We start from the raw sequence: 25,813 nt of genomic DNA on the forward strand, positions 1-25,813 counted from the left end.
AGGCTACGTCTTTGCTTTTTCTCAAAGAACACAGACCTTATTTTGGTCTACAAAAAAGCTTTATAGTGATTATAGCGATTCTACTGTTTGATGACACATATTATAGGTTATTTTGTTTGTGCCGTTAATATTCATGAAATACAATCTGAATCAAACACATCTTGGCAATATGTGCTCCGTCTTTTTCATGCATAATAAGTAGGTTACTAAGCTCCTTCACATATGAAGCGTTGAAGTAAAAACATTGAAAACACCTGCTGTTGCTGGTTTAATGTAGCGTGACCACATTAATAAAGAACTGAATCACACACGAACCCTCCCGTCAATCTCCTCTCCGCTGCCGGCTCCCTCGTTTTCTTCTATCTCTCTGTGGCACATGCTCTCTCTAATCCTCTGGCACTTCACCCACGCAACATGATAAAGAATATGGTTCAGTGTAGTTATTCAGAGGAGCTCTAATTTTTTCAAAAGCAACGTCTCCATTTTCCTTCCTTTGCATCTGCCTCCACTGCTGCATTCCCTTGATCTTCTTCCTCTCTTCTTGTGAGGTTATTTTCCCAGACATCTGCAGCTACACCTCCACACTTTTTTTATGATACCATACTATAAATGTTGTGTGTCCACCTTTTATCTTTTTTACTTTTATTTCCTTTACAGCACCACAGCTCTAGCTATTTACAACACGTTTTATTTATTCTTGTGTTCACCTTTCTTTTTTTTTTTTACCCCTCTGAGCTTGTTGCCTGTCATTAATTAACTTATATCACAGGCTGGTTAATTGTGTGACATTCTCAAGTTCCGTCCAGGGAGCGTGCTCAGGCGAGTGGAATGGAAGTGCAGTTTCACAAGGACGGGCGCGTCCTCCCGTTTCCCCCTCTTTCCTTTTCCCTCCTGTCACCGTTTCATATCTCCTCCTCTCACCCGTCCTTTCGAGGCGGAATCTCCGAGCCAAAAGAACGCGCAGGCCAAACGATTCGGAGAATGAAAACAAGAAACGTCTCTTATTGGCCAAGAGTAACAGGAAACCTCCCAGCACCTGCCCCAGGAAGTGAAATCAAAGCTGTCTTTAAGATGAGCCAAAAACATTGCTGCTGCTTCACATCCTGCACCTGTGACTGTTGGCAACATGGATGTTCCTGGTGAAAGCACTCACTGTGACTTCGTAAAAAGGGCCCATTCACGTTTGCTAATCAAATTGGCACTTTTTACTTTGCGCTGGAAACGTGTGTATAAATACACCAGATAAACAGGGGCGGACATGCTCATTACTTTTACATCACACTACAGAACATACATTGTGAAAGCACTGGCACGCCCCTCTCTGACAACAGCCATATTAATGACTAACCTACTCTCAATTATAACCAGATTAAATGCACCTGGGAACCAAACAGAGCAGAAGCTCATTTGTGTAGCGCCAGAGGAGAAAGAAGACATGAAGAGGATGCGGTAGTTTTTAATGAAATCGTTAATATGCACTGAAGAATCACACCTGCGCAAACACTTGCCTTTCACCTTCTTTTGTGATCATTCCACACAATACGTTTTGCGTATTCTGAATGTTTCTGGACCTTTTTTTAGGTACGCATAAATTCCCTGCACGTGTGAGATGTGAAAACAGTGGCTGCCTTTGTGCAAACATCTGCATGTCAGCATGCAGGATCACACACTAAACTCCCAACTCTCTGCCTGTGTAAGCAGAGGAGCGGATCGAGACTCGGGCAAAAACAAACATTCGCCATCAAAAGTCCAAACCACTATTCCCACCGTTGAGTGTTTCTTTCTGCATCACCCTCTCCTCACACACTCCTCCCAATCTGCATAAGTGTTTTTCACCTCACCACGTTACACCTGCCTCTGCCAGCAAAGCCCTTGTGTAGTTAAGTATTTTAATGTCACCTAATAACACCTAATAGTGCACTAAAAGCCTTTGTCTACTGGACTCGTTGAGAGCAAAAATTATGTGCAATGAGTGCAAGTCATTAGATAATTAACTGAAACACTGGACTCATCAGGGAGTCCCCGCTCTCTGGATCTATTCCTGTATTGAAACTAACAAAAACATATGAGGGAATAAGACAATTATTTATTAAGATGTACAGTAAAAAAAACCCCATAATGCTAATACAGTAGATACACATAAAGATTATACTGACTATACTATACACGGACGGCTGAGATGTGGATGAAACGTCAGTAGGAGACATTTCCACTGGTCTCTCTTTACAACTACCTATAATGGGTGTTGTTAAATTCTCTAGAGACAAACAAATACGAAAAAAAACCTGGACGATAATATACTGTAAGCCTTGTTGTGAAGAGCAGAGATGCGGTCCAGCATGAAATGACACTAAATACAGTAGACACTGTTTTTTGGTGATGCATACTGAAGCTGTCTGCAGCTTCCACTTGAGCTCAGGAATGACTGGGAGTCGCTGATCAGCAGTTCAACAGCAGAACTGTACTTTTTATTTTAATTTTATTAAATAGGACTTTGAAAAAGAGTCTTTCTGCATAGAGTTTACACGTTCTCCCTGTGTGCATGTGGGTTTTCTCTGGGTTCTCCAGCTTCCTCCCACAGTCCAGAAACATGCAGATTTTGAGGATTTGGCAAATTGGACACTCGAAATTGACTGTGAGTGTGAGAGTGGATATTTTTTGTCTCTATGTGCTCCTGTGATGGACTGGCAACCTGTTCAGGGTGTACCCTGCCTTACGTCCTATGTTTGGTGGGATTGGCATCGGCACCCAACCAAGATCCTCATGTGGAGGATAAACTGGTAGAAGATGGATGCGACTCTAATAAGAAAGTCCAAATAAGTCGAGTAATCTTATAAACACTTTTCGACGATGGTCAAACTGTGACAATTTTCCAACTGTGTTTAATGCCAAGACAGTTTATTATTCTTGGGTTAAAAATGGAACATTACGATATATATATATATGTATATATATACATACACATAACACCTGTCAGTCACCAAGATTGGAGTGCAAACAGGCAGATGTCTGGCACTCAGAGGAAGTAAGCTCAAGCTTTAACGTTGAAACAGTGTGAGCAGTGCAACAAACAGAAGACAGAAGGGGATATAGAGGAAGAGTTAGAGCAGCTGAAGTGTAACAGAGAGAGAATACAGAGCGAGTTGGCACTCTCCATTTTGTATTCATGGGCACCAGAAAATCTGCATGTAATTTAGCCACAGACCGTCTGCACTGAGGTGCGAGTGGCAGCACAGATTTTGTGAACCATTCCCAAAGTAAACAGGTATTATCTCAAGCGGCAGAGAGCAGAGGAGGGGGTGTGATGCATTTCTTTCATGCTCCTGCTTCACTCCAGCCTTTTTGCTTTTGTATCCAAAGCAGAACCATAGGAAAAGAAAAAAACACACAAAGCTTCTGTGCTTCACAATAATTGTTGACAGCATTTGAATTAAACAAAAAAAACCAAAACCCTGTGGCACGTCAGTTCTCTTAGCATTGCTTTCATTCTTCGGCGGGAAACACTTTGACAGAGTTGGTGAGACAGTCCCAGTAATCAATAATCAAATAATGTCAACATCTCACCTCTAATCACTGGAAACAGTTAATTCTTGAGAACATTGAGCCTGTTACTTCATTTGAAAACACTTAAAAAACAAATATTCCTTTCAGTTAACCAGTCTTTCTTAGCAACAATAAATTAAAGAAGAAAAGAAATGTTGAAGGCTTCAGGAAATATACATATCAGAGTATTTGTTTCTCTTAAGCCGCATACACTGAAAGACATTTTACTTAATTTGTCCAGAGGCACTGTTTGCAAATGCCTGTTATTACTAATAATTTGCTCTTGATAAAACATTTAATTATTGCTCCAGTCAGTACCCGTTTAACATTCTCGTCATCCTGTCTAACATGACTAGAAGAGCCCAGTATAAAGTGGTCTGGACAGTAATGGTGTCATAATATTCACATGGTCACATCCTGTCCTTATCAAAATAAAAGCCATACACAACAGTGATCACCAGTTCTGTCCAGTGCAAACATCAAGTGTCTGCAGCATGGAACAAAAGACAAAAACATAAAATGTGGAATAACAGACTTGGCAATCAGCTACTAGGGAGGTGGGTCGTGTGGAAAATAGCAATACAAAATCATTAATAATCAAAACAATTTTCACAACTGAACCTACACGTCCGCTCTGATGCTTAGCTTTAAGAGAAAGAAAGAAACACGTAAAGCAGCATGTGCTAGGGGCAGGTAAGCGGTGGCCTTCACGTGATAGCACACATCCAGCTGAAGAAGAGATGAAAATTCATATGAGATCTGCTCTATTCTATTCGAGCTCTTTTGAAAAGTGTATACACCGAGTGACAAGTGCAACAGAATCTCCTGACAGTACGTCACGTGTTTGTCTCAAACTAAAATGGTGGGTTTGTGTTCTGCCTCATTGCATGGGCTGGAACTCTGAAAGGGAATGATTCACTGCCACACTGATGACATCTCTGCTTGATGTCCTGTAATCCACTGTGTGTAATGTCCAGCAGCAGATCTTTATTATATGACTCAGTGCACAGAGCAACATGTTCTCATTTCATACATGTGGATCTGAACTAAGGTTATTATAGTTCACGAAAACTAACAAAATAACAAAAACGTATATTGTGTTTAGTTTTTTGTCTCTGTAAATGTATTTCATACGTCATCCGTTCATATGAATGATGATGTATTTATTTTTTTCTCTGCCGGCAGTTTTGAGAGGTTGTATTTGAGACACACTAAAACTAATAAAAACTAACACTAAAGCTAAGCATTTACAGAATAATAACTCATAAAAATTAGCAAACTTAAAAGCTCTAAAATGAATTAAATCTAACTCACTTTAAAAACAAAAAGAAAATAGAATAAACTATTACAACCTTGATCAGAACGTGACCTACTGTGGTTGTTGGTCATTAGCAGAGAAGAACCTTTTACCTTTTAATTCATTTTACATTCATTTGCCCTTTTTGTGCCAAATAATAAAAAGAACATTACTATAAATTATTTTAAAAAGAATATATCCCATGTATGTTCTCCCTGTGTGTGTGTGTGTGTGTGTGTGTCTCTAGTTTCCTCCCACAGTCTAAAAAACTAAATCTAAAATTTGGCCATAGGTGTGAGAGTGGATGGTTGTTAGTCATTATATGGCCCTGTGGTGGACTGGTGAGGGTGTACCCCGCCTTTTGGCGTCAGAAGATGAGGTAGTGAGTGAGTGAGTGAGTGAGAATACTTCCCACAGATTTATCAGTTTTAACCTTTAAATAAGGCAACACCTTAGTATTAACAAGCATTGAAAGTCAAAAATAAAGGCTTACCATTACAGGGCAAAAATGATGTTTGTTAGGTGTCTTAAGTATGTCATAAAATGTTTAAAGACCTGACAAGTTTGGGGAGTGGGTGAGTGGGTGTCTCACCCACAGAAAGCACAGCTCCTGAAATGTGCATTTCTGGACCTTTTACTGCATCGTGTGACATGGCTGTCTATTGCCTAGTGCAGCACTGACATAGTAGAACCACAAAGTCACTGTTAATATGGCCACCGCAGTGTTTAGCTGATCAAGGAGCCACTGGTTGAAGCACGACATTGCTGACACACAGGTTAAGCAGCTGACTAATGATAGAAATGTGGTCCAGCTGACCAACCATCTACCCATACATACATATTCTCTGAGGGCAGTATAGGGGAGCTAGAGTCCAGGATCAGGCTGTGCGGGCAGTGCACAGCGGGAGTGGCGCTCATGATTTCCCTATACCACTTCATCTCTCCAGCAGAACACATGCTAATGGGGTGTGATGCAGCTAATGGGCAGCATTAACGACACGGTTAGTGGCTCTAATGTTAACGTTACGGTGACAAGAAAAATGCTGGGGTTTCACGAGCTCTGGAGCAACGCGCAGCAGGCTTCTAGCAGCACGACGACAAACACAAAGCATTGGACAGCTGCGAGCTAAATGATCAACAGAAATGACTGAACGGAAAGTTGGGTCTGCTTTGTCATTTCACTTCGCAGACTTTCAAAATGTACACATTGTCACACATTGTTATAATTTAGGCAACTATATTTATTTGTTTCTTATCCCGTCTGAATGGCTTAGCTACAATATATGTTTTTATTTATTTCAGGTATTCATACATCTGACCTAGAAAGATGAAATATAGATGGATACTTTTCACCACATAGGGCCACTTGCAAACATTTTTTTATAAAAGCAAAATGTTCACAGACTGTTTTCTAGTGACACAAAGCCCCAGGAATATTTTTGGAACACATCACAATAAAGACTTTTCCTGAACTCAATAACTATTCTTATGCCGACATTTTTACTTTTACCCGACAAGTGAATGTCAATACAAAAAGAAGTATTGGGAAATCATGTTTGAAATAAGTCACACAGTGTCTCGTTGTGTCCTTGCTTACCTTGCAGAGCCTCCTTGGCTCGGTCCAGCTCCTGTTCCTTTTGAGTCAGCTGCACACGGAGCTCAGTGGCAGAGAGCACATCAGCCGAACAGCCTCCTTGAGTCTCCTCCAGGTCTTTACTCAACATGTCCTTCATCTGCCGCAGCAGGTGCACCTCCTCCTGGAGCTGGGCCACTTCCTCACGAAGGAGCACTAACAGAGAGCGGGGAGAACATTCTTAAGTGAGAGTGGTTTTTATTTTGCTGGTAAACCTAAAACATTTTTTAAATTAAGCCTAGGTAAAAATGTAATTCCAGTAAGAATGCAATATCGTGAAGGTAGTTTTAATAGCTATGCAACAGATGAATTCTGAAATGAAAAATAGTTAAGATTTGTCTGCAGCCAAATATGATTTCTTGCTGGGTAGTGACTGCTGCTTGCCAAGAACTTGAGCCATCACTGCTTTGACAACACAAGGGTTTGTTTCTTCAGGGCAGATGAGAAGCTACCGTGAGTCACTGTAGTATGAGCCAGCCATTTCGGGGCTAGGTGGTTAGCATGCTAAAACACTCTTATCTTTCCTCTCAGGACCAGATAACACTTGTGCATCTCTTTGCAGCCACGTTCTCCTAACCTTCATCCTGAGAAGGAGAAGGAAGATTCCAGATGACCTCAGGAAGATAAAATAAAACTGGTACTCCTCAATAGTTTTCCAGTACTGCCCAGAACACGATGTTTTGCCAGTGCACCGCTCTAAAACACACCTTTACACAGTGGATAACATAGTTTCACTTGTAGGATGCTTCTAGAAGTAACTTTGCCAAACAAATCTAATGTGCACTGAAACGTGCCAGGAAACACGTGTGCACAGAGGTCAGCTGGCTTGCAACAAATATTATTTCACCTCCCTCATTGTCATGCTGTTAAAAAAGGTTCCATCATTCACTGCAGGAACAGGAATGGAAGCAGCCAACAGGAAGCCAGACAGCTCACTCTAAAGCATTTGGACAACTCCAGAATAATGGGAAATGGACTTTAAAAAACACTGATGAGTTATTTCCACTGGGCTCTTGAAATAAAAATTCCAACTTTCCCTATAACCAACTTCCCAACTTCATATGTTTCGATTAGGTAGAGACAAGAGTAGAGGCAACACATGGATAATTAAATGACAGCATGTGTACACTTAAAGCTGCGTGTTGAAAATGCACAGTATTTTGCGACGAGAAGAAAAGAGGTGATATTCAGTGGCTGGTGTTTTGAAGAGCTCCTCCTTTGTGTTGTGCAAAGAAGCAAACAATGCATTAAAACATCAACAGAGAGAAATAGATTGTTCCTCTTAGTCTGAGTCACAAAAAGTATTAGGAGTAGACACTTTAAAAAACAAGCCACAAAACACAAACGTCACACTTCAATCACATTAGTCACTAAAAAAAAAAGAACATTTTAATCTACAAAAAAAAAGTATTTTCAATGAGGTGCAGTATCATTTATTATGAATGAGTCATTCTACTCAATTCCATGCATCCTCAGGGCAGAAGGGGGGCAGTGGTTAAGGAAAACTACTCAAGTACATCTGGCATGGCTCCACTATCAAATGCCTCTAATAAATAACACTTCATATTCTTATAGCCAAGCTTATAAGATCAATGGGAGAGCTGCGAATATAGGAGACACGTGTAATACGGTCCAACAAAAAGTGCTTATTCAGCAAATGCTTTGGATTCTGGGAATTGTAAATTAAAGTAATTGTATATTTGTTTTGTTTAACATTTGTACTGCACCATGGCATGATTATGGAGTAAGAGTTTATTGTTTATTATTTATAGCTCATTGTTATAGTATAGTATGTGAATAACACATCTACTCTATCGTCTCCTCGGTCTTCACTCCTTTTACAGCAGACCTGGCGTCCTACTCACCCACAGTTCTGATTGATATTTATACTGTATGACCTTCAACACCACAATCAACTCTAACAACAAGCTGAAATGAAGGACGTGTGGTGTACACTTATTTTTCTTCTTGCATCCTCATCTTAAGCACTCGGTTGCTTTCTCCTACCTCCCCCTTCTCACCGTCTCTCCCCCATTTCTCTTGGAGGCAGATGGCCGACAAGGTTTCTTTCTTGGCTTAAAAAAGGTTGTTTTGTTTTCCTCCATTGTCACCAAATGTCTGCCGACAGCACGACTGCAGTTTCCCTCCATAAAATGCCTTGAGATAGATGGCTCTGATTTGGTGTTACAGAAACAGAAATGGAATGAAATCATCTTTCCTGCGTGGAAGCTGAACCCTATTATTCTCCATACTCAAATTTCGAATTCCTTAATTTGAGTCCGGTGACCAAATGTAAGAGGCTGAGCTGCCTGCTAAATAATGCAAATGAAATGTAAAAGAGGGTTATTAGGAGAAGGGTCGAGAGAAAAACGCCGGCACATGGAGTGTCATTACACTGAGGTATATTTAATGGAGCAGATAATAGAACCACATTTTATGGAGCAACTCAAGCAGCGACAGTCTCTTTGCGTGCGTTCTGGAAACAATGGACCACAAGAAACCTTTCATTATTTAAAAATTTGATTACCTATTCAGAAATTAATGCACGGACTGACTGTGCAAAGGCGGCACACTAGGTTATAATTAAGGGACAGGACATGTGATTTTATCTTTAATAATGTGTGTGTGTGTGTAGTTCTCGTACTTTAGGAGGCTTTCTGGCATAAACACTGACCTTATCATTGGAAACCAAAACCTGGTCCTAATGAGGCAGAACCCCATTTTTGGAGGAACTGATTCAACGGAAGATAGGTTAAGATTTAAATTTTGGTTAGGTATTTAAGAGTAAGCATTAAGTGATAAGGATTAAAGTTAGGTGGAGCTAAACTCATGAGCTAAACAGATGTTTTGTTTAACTTTAGGTGAAGAGGTTAACCCTGGTTCTTCAAAGCAGATCGAATGCCATCTGGATCTGGGTCCCTGGGCCCAGTATATCAAGCCAACTCTCACTAATCTGGGTGTTAAAATGGACCCTGACCTTACGTTCAACAGTCAGATCGGGGCCATTTTTTTCAACTGAGGCAGCTGGACACTGTGAAACAGTAATCCACGCCTTTGTCACCTCTCGGTTGGATTACTGTAATGCACTTTATGCACGGGGGGTTAGTGGGTCCTCCATCACTCGTCTTCAGATGGTGCAATATATGTATATGTATATATATATAGATATACACATATATATATGACCACATTTCCCCCATTCTAGCTTCACTGCGCTTTAGGATTCACTGAGCTGCCACACCGTCACGCACCTTCCCGCTCACTCAGGTCAGCTGATCAGCTGCTGTTGTGGCCCCTAAACAGTGAAATGATCTGCCTGTGCACTTTAGACAGGCCTCTTCCCTGTGTTATTGAATCTATTCTTAAAACTTGTCTCTTTCCATTGACACTAATTAAGCTGTTGACAGTATTTTATTTTTTATTGTGTTTTATTGTATGTTTATGCATTTTTAACTTATTTTAGTTGTGTTTTTTTTTTAGATGTATTTTATTGCCTTGTGTGAGCTTTTTATGTCTTTTATTTATTCTGTCTTTATTTATTATTCTGTGCAGCACTTTGGTCCACTGTGGTTGTTTTTGAGTGCTTTATAAATAAAGATGGATTGGATTGGGATTGAAACTTCTTGGTTGTCTGTAGGAGTCAGTGTACTCCCCAAAGTTTAGGTTGAGTCATAATCATAATACATATATTTACCGAAGCGACTGGCTATCTATCATCCGAGTCATGACGACTTTAAATTCCGTCAATTGATCGTCAACAGGTCACTGAACATCTACAATGTACCGCACGTAAAAACCCATCTTAATATTCCACAGCGAGTTATTAGCAGAGCGTGTGAAGTGTAAACAAACACGTTATTGTCCTTTCCAGCCTTCTGAGGGGGAGCCTGATGCTGGAGCACTCCAGATAAGACTGTCAGACGTTGATGGGGGAGAGGTAAGAAGACAGCCACATTTTTTTTTTTTTCCACTGTCCACATATCCTCCAGGTTGGCAAGATGGACCCGCTGTAGCTCTGCCTTACAGATGACAGTCAGAGTGGGAGCTTCCTGATAAGTGCTATCTCTCCTGCTCTCCCCTTTAGGACTCCTTACAGCTCAGCCCCACGGAGGAGCCTCTGTGCAAGGGAAGCCAACTTCCATGACATTAAATATGTAAGGTTCAGAGTAATGATAGTGTAAGTGTGGCGTGGCTGAAAATCATTTTCTCAATTAATTATTTTGTTACTAGATTTTTGCCTCATTTATTATTTTTACCTTTTCCATACATTATTGTAAATGGGACACATGCCTTGCATGGTATACACAAAAACTATACTGTATGGTATATTCTACCGTACAGACATTAAAATAAAGTAAATATAATGACCAGTTCAGAGAAGGTAATGGAGGGAAAAACATTTTTATAGAAGTCGGAGTGGATAAATGCAAAAGCCCTGAAATAAGCTATACATAACATGGAGACAGGCATAGTTACTGTAGTTTATACAAACCTTTAAGTGATGCATTACAGGATAACAACATAAATAATTATCTGGTTTGTTCAGATTGTAAACACACACAGATATCATAGTCAGATTTATACGCTGCTGTTTTTAGCCGCACATCTGGGAACAAAACATTGGCTGTGGTTTGTTTTGCAGTGGTGTGCTTTGTTGCCATCACAACCAGTTCTAGTCAGGATGAGAGGATGCATCAGGGTCACATGTTTGCTACCCTCTGACTGTTGCTCTGAAACTTCAGCACCGCTCTGTTCCCTGCAGAGTGACAGAGGCAGCAGATATCTCTGCTCCTAAGTGACAGGTCTGACATTAAAACAAGTGAAATAACAGTATACACATGCTATGACTATGAGAGACTTTATTTTCTAGCTTTGGTTCATTAATTCAATATTTGTGATTACATCACAAGGAATGTATGTCGTCCAATGATCAGAGAGGAAGTGAAGGGGTCAACAAACACTGACTGTTCTCATCACGTCCGCCATAATCACCATTTGCACAGGAAAACCATGACCACAGACTATTAATATTGGACCTCAAATCAATGTGGAGGCTGAACCATGATGAACGTTTGAACCTACAATAACCTGTTACCCTTTGTCCACTTGGGGGCAGCAGAAACAAGTTGTGGAACAGTTTGTAATGCTAATTGCTGTGTAACACTTCTGACTCCGCTTCTCTGCTCCGCTAGCAGTGTGTGCCTGTTGCTGGGCAGTGAGCACTTTTGTCTTGTCACTGAAAACAGATGTGTGCTGTGGTCCAACGTCATGTGTCAGCAGTCTAAAGGCAATTCTAGAATTAGCACTACAAGTGACCACTTTCACGCTCTATTATAAGGTCATGTTATACATTTTGTTTAGGATAACAATATCCATGACCATCTAAAGTCCTTGCTACTAAAAGTATGGACATGCTGTTTGTGTTTTCTCTTGCTGACGCCCTGATATATTGAACCTTGTGGGCCGTTTCTTTAAGGAACACCAAAGAAAAACCATGTTTTTCTGAAATACACTAAGGCGAACGACAACTGGTCTTTGTCTGAATAGAAATGTGTACATTCATTGACCTCCACATCTCTGCCTCAACTCTGTTCCAACTCCCTGTACATACTTTACACATTTTCAGTTATTATAAATCAGAGAAACAGTAAATAAAAACGGGCTACTGATGTAAACGACGGCCTTAATGTGTGCATTTGCATCTGTGTGCATCATCATCAGCCATGAATCAGCCGACATGCAGTTAGTACCAGTGAATTATGAATATGCTCAGTGTTATTTCCCATTCATATAATTTAAACCGAATGGCTGAGACTAAATTATCCTGACATTAACACATGAGCGCACATGCAAAGTTCTGACACAGACCCACAGAATAAAATAATGCTACCGTGATAAGCAGCCCCACTCCACCACACACCTCAGTGTGTGTTGAATCCTAAACAAAGCATAAATAATGAAGCTGGCGCAGTGACATCAGATATTCTAGAGGGGATAGTTCTTTGATATGACAACAGTGTGATTTAGTGATGTTATGTTCTGCTGCAATTACTGCAAATGTCACCCGTGACAAGATCCACACTTCAGTATAGACGGCGTAGCATGTCAAGCTTCAGTGATACATAATCGTTTACATCTTCATGAAGAATGTCATGGTCAATCGTAGGGAAATACTGAACCACTAAGATTTCCTTAGCAAAGATGAATGGATCTGTGCACAGCCACATCTCACCCACAGTCTGTGCGTAAGGAACATTGTACCGTGGCTGTGCAGGGCAAAGGAACAACCCAAATCAAACGTGTGAAATAGAAAAGTGAATAATAGAGCAGTCAGGCACAAGAATGTGAGCAGCAAGTGCTTTCATGAAGGAAGGCCACACAGCCCATATCCTCCTGTTTGCTTTGGACTTGGCAACTAACCCCGCGGCTGTGCTTGAATAATTACATTCAAACAGATGCTCTCCAAAACCCATTCAGAGGTGCCACACTGGGTTAAAAGCTCGACCCGTCAGTGATCCTTTGAAAAATAAAATACCTAAAATAAATGACACATTTGAGTGGTCATGCTGATGTGATTACAAGTTCTCGCTTTCTTCATTCTTCTGTAACCAAATGATCAAAAACCTGAAAAGAAGCCAATGATAAAAACGTCCCTCCAGCTGAGAGGCTTTTCAGACATGTGAACTGATTAAAATGCTGCACTACGTAATAACATTTAAGATGATTATTGGCCTTTATTTATCTTTATTTAACTATCTAAACTCTGTCGTCGTCCTCAGCTTCCTGCTGCCTCTATCATCTTTGCGACAGAGCAACAGCTGCTCTAGTGGCCACAAAATTCACAAGAATCTTCAGTGTTATTCCACAGATGACTACATGAAAGAATGCCTTCTAATCCATCCTCTCTATCATGGTTTTTATTATCATCTATTCTTCTTTTAGTCCTCGTTAAAACGATACATTTTAAATGTTTAACATTTGAATTTGAGCATTTTAAACACAGACAGATTTTAAATTATGGAGCTATTCATTCAACACATGAACTACACTGACAGCATGATGTTACCCTTTACTGATACAGATATGAACACAAGCCATTTAACCTTATTTTTTACCCCCTTTGTGTGCGGACCATTTTGCAGCAAATTATGTGAGGGTTTCCTGGTGGGTGTAGTTCAAGAGGTTGATCAAAAATCACCGTATCATTGTGAAAGAGGAAATATTTTTGACATTTACATTCATTTCTAAAGAAATTATGTGCTCTAACGAGTGCCATTCAAGTCTGAACCTTCTAATTCAGCCCACTGAACGTTAATCTTTATGAAGTCAACTTTAATCTTTGTGAGAGTTGAAAATCTAAAGTCTAAAAGAATCAGCAGCTATTTTGATAATAGAATTGATTGGTTAGTTTTTTAATAATTAAAACAAGCTCTCATTGAAATGATTGAATCAGATTAATTTTGGTTTGTGAACGTCATCATTTCGAGGTTTGGGAAACACTGATCAACATTTTTTTCAAATTTTTCTGGCATTTTGCGGACCAAACAAATACTCCATTAATCAAGAACGTAATGGACAGATTAGTCAATTATGAAAACAAGTTGTTAGTTGCAGCAAAATTTGCATTTAAAACGTATGACAACACATCAGTAAAACTGACTGAATTAATGCCGATGTGATTTATGGTGAATTGCAACTCAAGCAAGTTCCATTTTGTATTGTAATTGTAGAGAACATAATGGAGACTCAGGGGCTGCTTTAAAATCATCAGTATAAATTACATCAACACTGTACATCAACTGAGGATGATCTGCCAACACACAGGTCTCTTTACAACTGACATTTTTCCCTGCCTTGAGATTTGAGATTTTTAATAGTATTCTTATGTTAAACCCAAACACACGAGGCGATAACATGTGTGATAATGTTTGTGCACTCCTGCATTCAGGGCAGATTGACTGAATGAATGAATGAATGAATATTTTTCCAAAAGCCTTTCATCTCAAATGAGTCATTAATAAAAGTCTGTCTCTCACACAGACACACACACACACATGCATGGACGCACACACAAGCACACATGCATGTGCGCATCTTTATGGGGCCATTGATAGCAAATTCATCAGTGGCTCATGACGGTATCTGAGCCCTGACTGATGAAGGCAGCCTGCAGCCTGTTCTGTCTCAAAATGCTTTGCTCTGGATTAGCTAGTGAATTCTCATGAGCAGAAAGAATATTCTCCCACTGTTGCCTGAGGAGATGACAGGGTCACGTCTGATGGCAATAAGAAGAAAAGGAAAAAGAACATACCTAAGGCCACTTGATCACAGAAATACGACTCTAATATTTACCAAGACAGCGATGGAGAAAAGCTGAGAAAAGCTTTGCTTACAAAAAACAAAGAAAACAATTCACATTTGAGAGCCACCATTGAGTAAATATGTTTGCCAGTGTCAGTTAATAAAATAATCGTTCTCCCTGCATAGCTATGCTTTCACGAAACAAACAAGTGAAACACAGAATTCAAAACCATCAACTTAAATGCACATCTAGGCCATCTAAATGATCACGTCACTCACAGCACGACTCCCTTTCTTCAAGTCTGCCAGTGCCGATCAAGTGGCGTCTGCTTTAACATCACAGAATCTGACATCCACATGCTGGCAAGCCTATTTCACGCTTCAAATCCTTAGAGTAATGGGGGCTGAACTTGTGCAAGAGAGGGGTTAAAACGGAGCTAGACTGAGAGCAAAAAAACGGATCGGAGGGAAAGATAGGGAGTAATCTCCATCGCATTCCACCAATATCTACGTCCGTTGGCTTAAAGCCCTCCGACATGTCTGTGGATCATATCAGCCACACTGGCTAAAGCTTGCCTGACTATTCTCTGAGCGACACCAACAAAGATACAGAGCTCAGTGTGTGCATATTTTTTGTCAAAAAACAAAACAAAAACTACTTCTCGTTGGAGGACTGAGCACGAAAGGCTTTCAAACTCAGTATGTAACATCTGAGTGCCATTCAAGTTTGCATCATCTAATTCAATCCACCTGAACTAACAGTCTACTTTCATCTTTGTCAGAGATAGTTTCGGGAATGCAGTGCTCACTTCTCAAATCAATTTGCATTTAAAAATGCGCGGGAACACAACCGCACAACCGACAAATGCAGATGTGATGTTCATAGCGAATTATCACAAGAGCTTTATAAACATTTCCTTTTTGCGTCTTTTATACAAAGTTGCATAACCAGCCCCCGCCCTCTCTCTCTCTCTCATCTCCACAGTGTGTACTGTACTGTCAAATTGACAGTAATCCTTAAAAAAAAAAAGAGATTACTTTTTTGAGGATTACTGTTTGTTTTCAAGTCTGCCTCCGTGCGATGTGAGAACCACAAATAAAGAGATTACTGTCGTTCCGCAGCTGCAGATGAACAGATACTCTGAACAGATTTTGAAATATCTTCGCTTATGGAGAACATCCACAAAATTGGATGAGGTGCAGCTCAGGTCACGATCGACGGATGGTTGGATGGAAGATAATATAGCTGGCAGATGCAAGGAGTGCTGGAGGGATGGAGCCATTCAAATAAAAGTAAAAGAAGTGCAAACCAGGTAAAGTATCGCAGCCCGTTCACACATGTGATAATGAAGGTACAGGCAAAGCAATTATCCTCCTCCATGATCTTCATATTAGGTCCTTCACATTTATCATCCTCCAGTATTTTGTTTAAGTCAGCATTCAGCTGGTTGTTAATCCTGCTATAATGCACAATGAGCGTACTCCAAGATATTGCAATTGCAGAGACATCGACTATTTGCTTTTTTTTATGGGGGAAAACTAATTATGTGTACATAGCTGTCTGATGTGGTGTGTGTGTTAATGAACTGGTGTTTTACTGATGTGTTTTTTGTCCTGCTATACAGCTACTGGTACAGGTTTTATTCTGGATGGCTTAGACATCATGGCAACATGATGAGATTGTCAATTTGTAGCGGCCACTCACTGCTGCCATGGTTATGCTTGCAGACCTGTGCCGGTTATTTTCAGACAATGTCCTGCTGTCTGAGAGTAGGAGTCATGTAATGCAAGTCAGTGTGGTTTAGGATTAGGGTTTGTGGTTCCATTCCCTAAACCTCAAACATACTGTCCTAATTCACCCATAGATTGATGGACAGGTGTTTCTGTGTATGAGGATGAGCAATGACCTCATGTGCCAAAGTCTAATCATGCTCTTACGTCAATTTCACTAATTAAAATTCGCCCTGCTGCTTTTCTGGTATTCCTTTCTTCATCAAATAAGCATGGATTGACGCCAGAACTTACTCTCTGTGCTTACGTTGAAAAGGCAGCTCCCATTTGATGTGACAGACTTTCAGTCTTGGAGCTTTATTTACTGTCGTTTTCAGCTGAGACCCGGCTCGTTTTGAAAACTGGCAACAAACGTGACTTAACAACCATTAGCTTCACATTTCACTCACAGGATCTTATCAAGTATCTCCAGGGGTGACCATGATTGTTTTTGGCACCTTCATACTTTGTCTTCATTGTCATCTCAGCATGGCTTCTCTCGGTGACAGTATTTATTTTTGGCAAAGCAACATGTTTGTTTTGCTCGGTTTGAAGGAATGCAGGGTTTTGTCACAGTGGTAGGAGCGATACCTCCTCCACTGGCTGATGTAATACCCATGATGAAACTGTGCCGCTCCATCCAATTTGGCCCAGACTATAGTAAGCAGCTGAATTAATGTGAGTTTTTGCGGCAGAGTAAATGTGATAAGGCAATGATGTCTTCAACCAGGGAGCTAGATAATTAAGACTCCTCCTGGAAACACAAACTTAATTCATGTTCTTGCAAAGTAGCAGCAAATCTGACTTAGCGCGTCTCATGGTTATTATCAATACAATACTGTTGACGATTTTTTTTTCCCCGACAGAAAGCTGATTATCTCTAACTTGTTCTAAATTGTCTTCTGAGCACCACAATGGGAAGGAACCAGCTAGCATCCGAGGGAGCCGCTTACTGGATCCACTCGCTGCGGAACGAGGCAATTACACCGGCGGGACCAGACGCAGCTGCTCTTACAATTACGCTGTCAAAATGAAATGGCCGGAAACTGCGTACTGACACATCCATGTGGTGATTGACATTTGCATATACTGTCTGTAGATGCATGCAAAAGCGAACGCGCACACATGCACACATCCCCGCGACCCCGAGCCGCTGTGACTGACAGACATTAACGCTCAGTCCAGTATTGGTCAACAACAAAGCACGGTTCACAGAGAGCATTTATCCACAGGGTGAAGTCCACTCTGGCATCATGTTACTCAGTTGAACACACTACTTTATCTCTGACTGACAACCTTGACACATAAAGGAGCAGTGTAATCCAGTTAATCTGATGATTTCCTGCAATATTCCTTGATTGGCAGGGCTGACAGAGCTTGGGACACCACGGACAAGATCAAAACCTATATGTTCTGCTTGGATAGTAACAACAGCAGGTGTGATTATATATAATCTGCTATGGTTATATGCATGCATGACTTATGATGTCCAACACTAGCTTGCAAAGACAGGCCACAAATGACCTAACAAGTAATCACATACAGGGCTACACATAGAAATGTGAGACAGCATGGTGACTAACTGAAAACAACAGCAAACAACATAACCAATCCTGAGATAGTAATCTGTGAGGATAGCCACTGGTAGCCTTTAGGTGTTTGTTTTTGCTCTGCAGGCACTCATTGTGTCACAACCACACCTCATTGTTAAGCTCGAAATATTGACAAAAAGCACTTTAAGAAAACATTTCACACAGTTTGACCTGTTCCTGTGTTGCTAGAGTATGGAATCTAAAAACCTAAGGCGGAGAGCACAGGGTTAAATCATGCTGTTATGTGCACCTTTACTTTTGTGCTCAGGCTATTTTTAGGTCAAGGTTGACGAGCAGGTAAACTACCAGCATACAATAAAATGCAGGTATTTGGAAGCAAAACAGATGAGAACAAACCTACCGGTTTTCTCACAATCACAACCATTTCTCAGTTGCAATGTAATGCTTTTCAGATACAACCAGACAGACTGACACAGCCAAAAAAAATCCAGAGGAATGTGAAATGTGGATTAAAAAAACAAACCAAAAAACAACTGCAGCCAATGATCCCAGCACAGTGTAATAGGAATAGGACACAAAACATGGCTGTTTGTCCTTTACTGTACAAATACCAGAGGCAGTATTACCATTGACCAACACTACTCAACAGTAACAATCATAGTCTTGTTTTTCTAGATCAGAATTTGATTCCCTACAAAAATCGCACTCCTCATTGTCCGTTTGGACAGAGGACAAAAGACTGAATAATAATCAATTAATTGTGCCGTCCCTGCACCCTGTGTTCATAAGGTCAGTGTGGGTTAAAGTCTCCCAACGGTTCTGCACCAAAACATGTGACTGTGTGGGTGACTCACTGTCAGATATGACACCTGCCAACATGAGAGCATGCACTCTTTAAGCTAAAAAAAAGCACCCAAAACAAAGACATTCCTTCTTTTCTTGCTTCCTTAAAAAGACCACCTTTACCTTTTCACTGGTAACGTTTTGAAAGTGTAGGTTTGAAACTCATTATTTCAGAGCACTTGTCACTTCCGCTCACTCACCAGACTTCCCCTGGTCTGCATCTGACTTCCTCCCCTCCTCTGGGGGGAGTTTTCCACAGGATTCCAGGATCTGTCAGGTGTTTACTCTCAGGACAGAAATGAGGGACACAATCCAAAACTCCTCAGCTCTCACTCAGACCATGACCGTTTGTTGCCCATTCAAATTACGCTTCACTGACGGGAGAAAATACATCCAGCGGCTGCTGCAGCGTCTCTTCCTTCATAAGGTTACCTGTTCTAAGCAACTCCCATGTGTCCAACGATACAGTGCAGCCCCTCCCCCCCCAACTCAAATGGATTACTAAGTAAGGAGGGAGGAGCTCAGTGGGGCCGTCCTAATGGTTTTCCCACATTACTCAAACACACACACATACACTCACCAGTGTGAGGAGGAGCCCAGCCAAGGTGTGGGTTTACAGGCAGGTGGGTGTCAATGTGTGTGTGTGTGTGTAGCCCAACACCTGCAGGCTACATAGCAACAGGTCTGCCAGCTGTTGACTTGCCTGAGGATCTCAGTAACCTAAAACCTTTAAAGAAAAACCCACTTAATGGTATAATGAGCTTAAAAACTTTTAAAACATATACCATAAACAATTGGGTTGTTTTTTCTTGCTTTTACTTTGCATTATTTTGCTGCTTTTTAAAGCCGTCGGTCCACATTTTTGAGTGACTTGTTCAAACTAAGAGTTATACAAAGTCGGTTAGAAGGAACACAGTGGTGGGTGAATGTAGAACAACAACTACAGAGTACACAAAGGATTCTCACCATTTATTGCTTGAAATTACAAACAATTATGATTAACTTGCATTTTTTAAAGCTACTTTTAACATTGTGATACTTATTTTATTACACTGTGATACCTTTTCTGGTTGGCATGGAAAGCGGGGAAAGCAAATACTATTCATCGCAATGCAATTATTGCAAATGAAGGTAATGTGTTCACACAACCTGTGTATTCTTGTATTACACCTCCTTTGCAGTGACACGTTCTCGGAGGCATGTGACTGCACGATGGATGATGTCTGAGTAGTCAGACAGAAGAAGCCCTAATTTTGAACAAAACTGATAAGCCTATGAATTAATTAACATTTATTCAGCTCCCTGCAAGGACAAAGATAAATGCTCTTCAAATGAGCAGAGCTACGAGTCAGACCACAAATGAAATCGCTACAATATACACTTACATGCCGAATTAGTGATTAAAAAAAAGGCAAAACTGCAGCTTTCTTTTATACTACAATATTTAGGTTGAGGGCTGACCTTAATTTTAAGTATTATTACATTTAAATGGAATTAGTGCTGCACGGTACCGTTACCAACAAAGGACCTGCTAACACCTTGCTCTTCACTGGTATCTTTATGCTTTGCTATGACATACAACATCATGGCAGAGTGTGCGTGCAGTCCTCTGCTCTCAGTCCCTCGAGACCTAGTGGACGCTGTACCAAGTGTGTTTAGCTCTCAAGGTTACAGCGAAATGAGAGGCAAGTGCTTTTTGTCAGTGGTCCATGGCTCGTCAACAAAACAGATGCAATAGGCAAAATATGGCATTGTTGTGGGAGTCATTATGGCCATCTTGCCAAAGCAGCAGCATCCCAGATTATGTGATAGAAAACATCATGTTCACACTTTCACAAAAAATAAAACATGAGTGCATACAACGTGATTCACTCTGTCACCGAGAACGTTCTCCACCCACTGACTTTGATGAGTTAGTTTCGGTGCAACTGAAGGTAAATTGTTTTTTAACAATTTGGCAAACTAAGATGTAGGACCCAAATAAGTAAACACAATGTTTGTATTGTTAAATGTTACATTTGCTATAATCTGCCAGCATCCCAAAGCAATCACCTACAGTCAAATTAATTACAGTAATCCAAATATTAATATTATTATTACACAAGTGTGTTCAAACCATCACATCCTGAACAAACAATCAAACACGAAAGCAAACTTTGTCAAATCAGATTTAGAAAAGACAAGTGATGAGAGCACGGTCTCTCTGTCTCCCTCGTGATGTATTGTCACATTATTTTCCATTATTTGCTATATGGTGCCGTTTCAGTATCCATTTCCACATATTTGCGTCGGAAATTAAATCCTAATACGTTATAATTAAAAACACTGAATGAAAAGAAACTGTCATCTTATCATTATAGGATATTAACTTTATTCAGTACAATAATCCTCACTGTTCTCCCTGTGGTCTGTGTCAGGTCCAAGTTCTCTCAAGCTCCATTAATCAACAAGGCACAAGTTGTGAAACATCAAAATCATTTGAAGTTTACAATAATGAACTTAATTACATGGCTCATCGGAGCCTCCATCACTCCCCACTGACTAGAAAAAGTATGTTTGATGCTCCACAATTGTAACTCGCAAAACTGTGACTCTCTCAAACAGCTAACGCTGCTGGCGTCAAATGGTCGTATGTAAAATTAAAGCACAGGGAATCAGCAGAAGCATAGGCAAATGTTTTGCTATTATTCAAAAAAGTGAACACATTGACTTTGGATTCAATAACTCTGTCTTTAACTGTGTGTTTGTAAGTCCACACATAATGCATTATTATGTGAAAAGGTAATACAGCCCATTCAAAGAGGTGTTTGTCCCCCAAACAGGTACAGGTGCCATTTATTACACTACCAGGAGCTCCACCCTTTTGTGCGATCAGGTGAGACCATGGTGCTTTGTGCTGCGACTGCGTGCATTAAAGTATATCATGATTTCACTTAATGATAACACCTAAAGAATGCTCAGCAGACAGCGGCGCAGCCTTTAACACAAATGGAGTGCACTCATTGATTTTTGTTGGAGCTTATTTCCACTCATGCAGTCACAAGGCCGTTTCATGAAATAGTAACACATTTCTACAAGCAGGTGGATATCGATGTGTGTGTAGCTCAACACAACAAAAGCAGCGAAGAGCAAGGCTGCAGTGGTTATAGTCACTATAAAGGACAATGTATGCCCCTGCCTACAACCTAACAGCTTCACATTACAAATCCAAGGACGACACTCTGGAAAAAGACAGTCAGAGAATTGGACAAACTATAAAAATAGTGTCGTTCATCGTGTGGGTTGTGAAGTTATTTTAAGAGCTTATCGTGCTGGTAGTAATGTCTGGAGAAGTGGCTGAGAAATGATAGCGGGGCAGCTCCCTAAAGGCAGGACGACATGCAAGACGGACATTTTCTGACAACTGGCAATGGTAGTGGGATTATTGCCATCACTCAAGTCATGTCAAGTCAATTTTATTTATATAGCCCCACATCATAAACACAATTTGCCTCGAAGAGCTTTAGCAAGTGACACCCTGTATCCTTAGACCTTCACATCGAGTAAGGAAAAACTCAGCCACACAGGAGGGATTCTTCTCCCAGGACGGACCAATACAAGCAATGCACAATGGACCACATAACAAAACCATCCTACTTTGCTCAGTAGATGGCAGACTACAACATATTAATTACACCATTCTTATTGCAGACCTGTTGGGACAGCTGAGTGTAATGCAACACGGAAACAGTACAGCTGCAGCTCAGATACTTATGAAGACAAAGAGGTAATCAGCAGGTCTGTTGGGCATCCTAATTAAAAGACTGTACTTGGCACATGCTAACTATTTACACTGCGTTAAGACAGCATCAACACACAGAGTAGGGATTGCGGGACAGCGGCATATTAGCTTTCTTATGAGGCTCAGAATGCATAGTGATACTGTGAACCTTTAATATTTACCTGTTAAAAGTGGTTACGGCGAAATTGCTGCCGCCATCTTCTTCTTTATGTGATGCATCGTTACATTTCTCTCAGTTGTGAGATGAGGTGATGAGCACAGAGCACATCCTTAAATGAAAATCAATGGATGGAGCCAATCTCTCTGTCTCTCTCTCGCAGTCAGTATACACAAGACTTCCAAAGACAGCAGCTTCATTTAAGACTACAAGGAAAATGCCAAACGGTTATCGTTCATGTTAGAAAGAGGTGAGAGAAAAAGAGCACGAGCACAGATGTGGTCAACTTCTTATCTGTGGCCAGCGACTAAGGCGGCATCCATCTTTTTAATGGCCGTCTTCAGCGCTACTTAATTGCCATTTCTTGTAACAGACAATGCACACATTAATGGACACTGTGTCTTCATCCTCTTTAGCTGCTCCCCCGACTCTTCCGCTTAAGACTGCAAAGATCTTGGCATAACCCTGTGCTGAAGATCAGCCAACACGTCAAAAAAGTACAATAGAAAAAAATCCAGTGTGAGTAAAAAAAAAGAGAAGGAAATATGGTCCAAATGGGAATCATTTGTACAACAAACAAAAAAAATGAAATACTGCAGTATTGTTTTGGTTATGGCAGCACTATTGTTTGAAATTGTGCCGCATGCTACCAAGCCTATCAGCACCTGTGTGTAAGACATTTGTCTTCAGCTGTCGGTCTGTTTCTGCTCTAAATGATTCAGTGTTCATTTGCATTTTAATAAAGTGACACCGCAGCAATTGATTTTCATATAATCTCTCTGGTAGATCTGGGCCATTTATCACGTGATGGAAAAAATCTAATTTTCACATCCAAAATGCGTTGTTTTAAATCGACAACACAATATGTCGGATAGAACGAAAGAAACAAAGACAAAGTTTTCTGACTGCTGTTTTCTACTACAGGTTATGTAAAGTTATGACATGTCTGTGCAGACATGAGGCCACACATGGATAACTGCAGGGGGTTTGACAAAGAATGTTGAGGTCCAACATTTGTTATGACCTTCAAGAGATTGTCATTTCCTCTCCCATAACCTCACACACACCCCAATCTCTTTACGCCTTCACCTCAGGCAAAGCACAGAAATGGGGAAGGGAGGGCCAAAGTTATAATGTCAACTTAAAGTAGTTTGTTTGAAACGAGACCCCACGACGTGCAACATAATAACGCTGATCTGCTGACAGTCTAAAATAAACACACCGCTTAGTGCTTTTTTATCTTCTCTACCACGGTTACTCACTCATGCAGATTTCTCTGTTTGCTTATCACTACGACTGCGGATAGTACATTTCTACGTTCTTCAGACCAGCTGCTCTGGGACTCTTCATCAGCTGTTTGACTTGCCGTTCTGTTTTCTCCCACATTCCAGTCTTCATTTTCAGCAGTCAGTGAGAAGGAACCACCAGGTGCTGCTTGGTTCCCTTCCAAACCTCCCATCCCAGACAGCCAATGTCCATTTCCAGCATCACCTCCATTGCCAATTTACTCTTGCCAGACGCCAACCCAGATTTTGCTGCCCATGGGCCTTTTGAACCACTATTTGTAGGACAGGAAAATGGTATTACACCAGTTGAGCGTTCGTTGTGTCAAAGCTCAGTCCAAGGTGGAATCAAAAATAGAAAATAACCCCTTGCCACACCAGAATATAATGAGGTAGGGGTGTAAAATGAATATGGTTTTTAATACTAACTACCAGACAGGACCAGGCACAATATTCACTATTAATCATCAGATAATTGTTTTATTTTACACGTTGAATGCAACAGACTTTGAAGGAGCAAATTCTCATCCAAGTTGCTTTGTGCTCAGCAGGAAACCAACAATCACTTATAGATCAGGGTCCAAAGAAGTTAACAAAATGCCTTATTGGCAGAAGCAGTCGTGAAATCCTCAGAGGAGCCCAACACCCACAGTCACAGCTTTCCCTGCAGGTTACAAGTACAGCATCAGTGATGTGAGCTCAATGTATAAACTAAGATAAGATTTCTGCATGTCTATACAGCATGTGCTGAAAGAACTGTACAGTTACAAGCCTTGTTCTTTTCCATTGCTCATTGCTGAGCACTATGCCAATAAGTTGAAGGATTTCAATCAGCAAGTGACGATGGTCACATTTAAAAAAAACAACAAAAAAACCACAACGTGAACCACTGTGTCCGAGTGGCAACCTCTGGTGTGAGTACATTACAGTGGAAAGAGCTCAGTATTGTTGCTGCAGGCAATTTAAGTTGCACTCCCAATACCTGTAACAGGGCTTCGGTGGGGGCAGACGTTTTGGAAAGTGTCAGCGCATGAGAAAAATAGAAGTACTCAGCAGAGACCACTCCACACCCACACCCACATACACCTTCATAGACGTCATTGTTCTTTTGTTTCTCTCTCTCTCTCCACACTCCCCTTTCTCTGTATGATTTCCTCTCATTAATCAAAATTCACACACGCACACACAGGCAACGCTTCATCCTCCTGCAGTCGTTCACCTTGTCCTCCTCCTCATGGAACATTATGGGCAGCGTTTTTTTTTTCTCCTGGATGCTCCAAATTAGCTCTTTGCAATGACCTTTCTATTTAAACCTGCTCACATGCCAAGTTTCACCCAGGTGGTGACATCATGGCCAGTTCATGTGCAGAAGCAGCACCTGTCTCCCTAATGATACAGTGCTCACTGCTTCGGTTTACTTCCCTTCTCCTTCCCTCTCCACTGCAGAACCTGAGATGAATTCGCTGATAACACAATCACTCAGTCGCCTTTTTGGTGTGTGTGTGTGTGTTTGTGCATGGTTTTCCTTATACTATAGAACCATGCGATAGAACGAGAGATTTTTACTAACATAAAAAAACGAGATTAGCGTCTTTGTTCCCTTTTTTTCCCAAACACTGCCCACCTGTAAACATTCCCAGCATCACCACAAC

At 40.8% G+C, this 25,813-nt stretch overlaps 1 protein-coding gene across 3 annotated transcripts in view; it reads right to left on the reverse strand.

The window, feature by feature from the left end:
* Positions 1 to 25,813, reverse strand: part of LOC122776969 (kazrin-like) — a 62,369-nt gene that overhangs the window by 6,964 nt on the left and 29,592 nt on the right. For all 3 annotated transcript variants that reach the window (XM_044037813.1, XM_044037811.1, XM_044037812.1), the window contains exon 3: positions 6,438 to 6,629. In XM_044037813.1, the coding sequence (XP_043893748.1) occupies positions 6,438 to 6,629 (192 nt within the window). The remainder of the gene's footprint in view (positions 1 to 6,437; positions 6,630 to 25,813) is intronic.

Source organism: Solea senegalensis, linkage group LG11 (genome assembly GCF_019176455.1).
Source record: "Solea senegalensis isolate Sse05_10M linkage group LG11, IFAPA_SoseM_1, whole genome shotgun sequence".
Classification (NCBI taxonomy): Eukaryota; Metazoa; Chordata; class Actinopteri; order Pleuronectiformes; family Soleidae; genus Solea; species Solea senegalensis.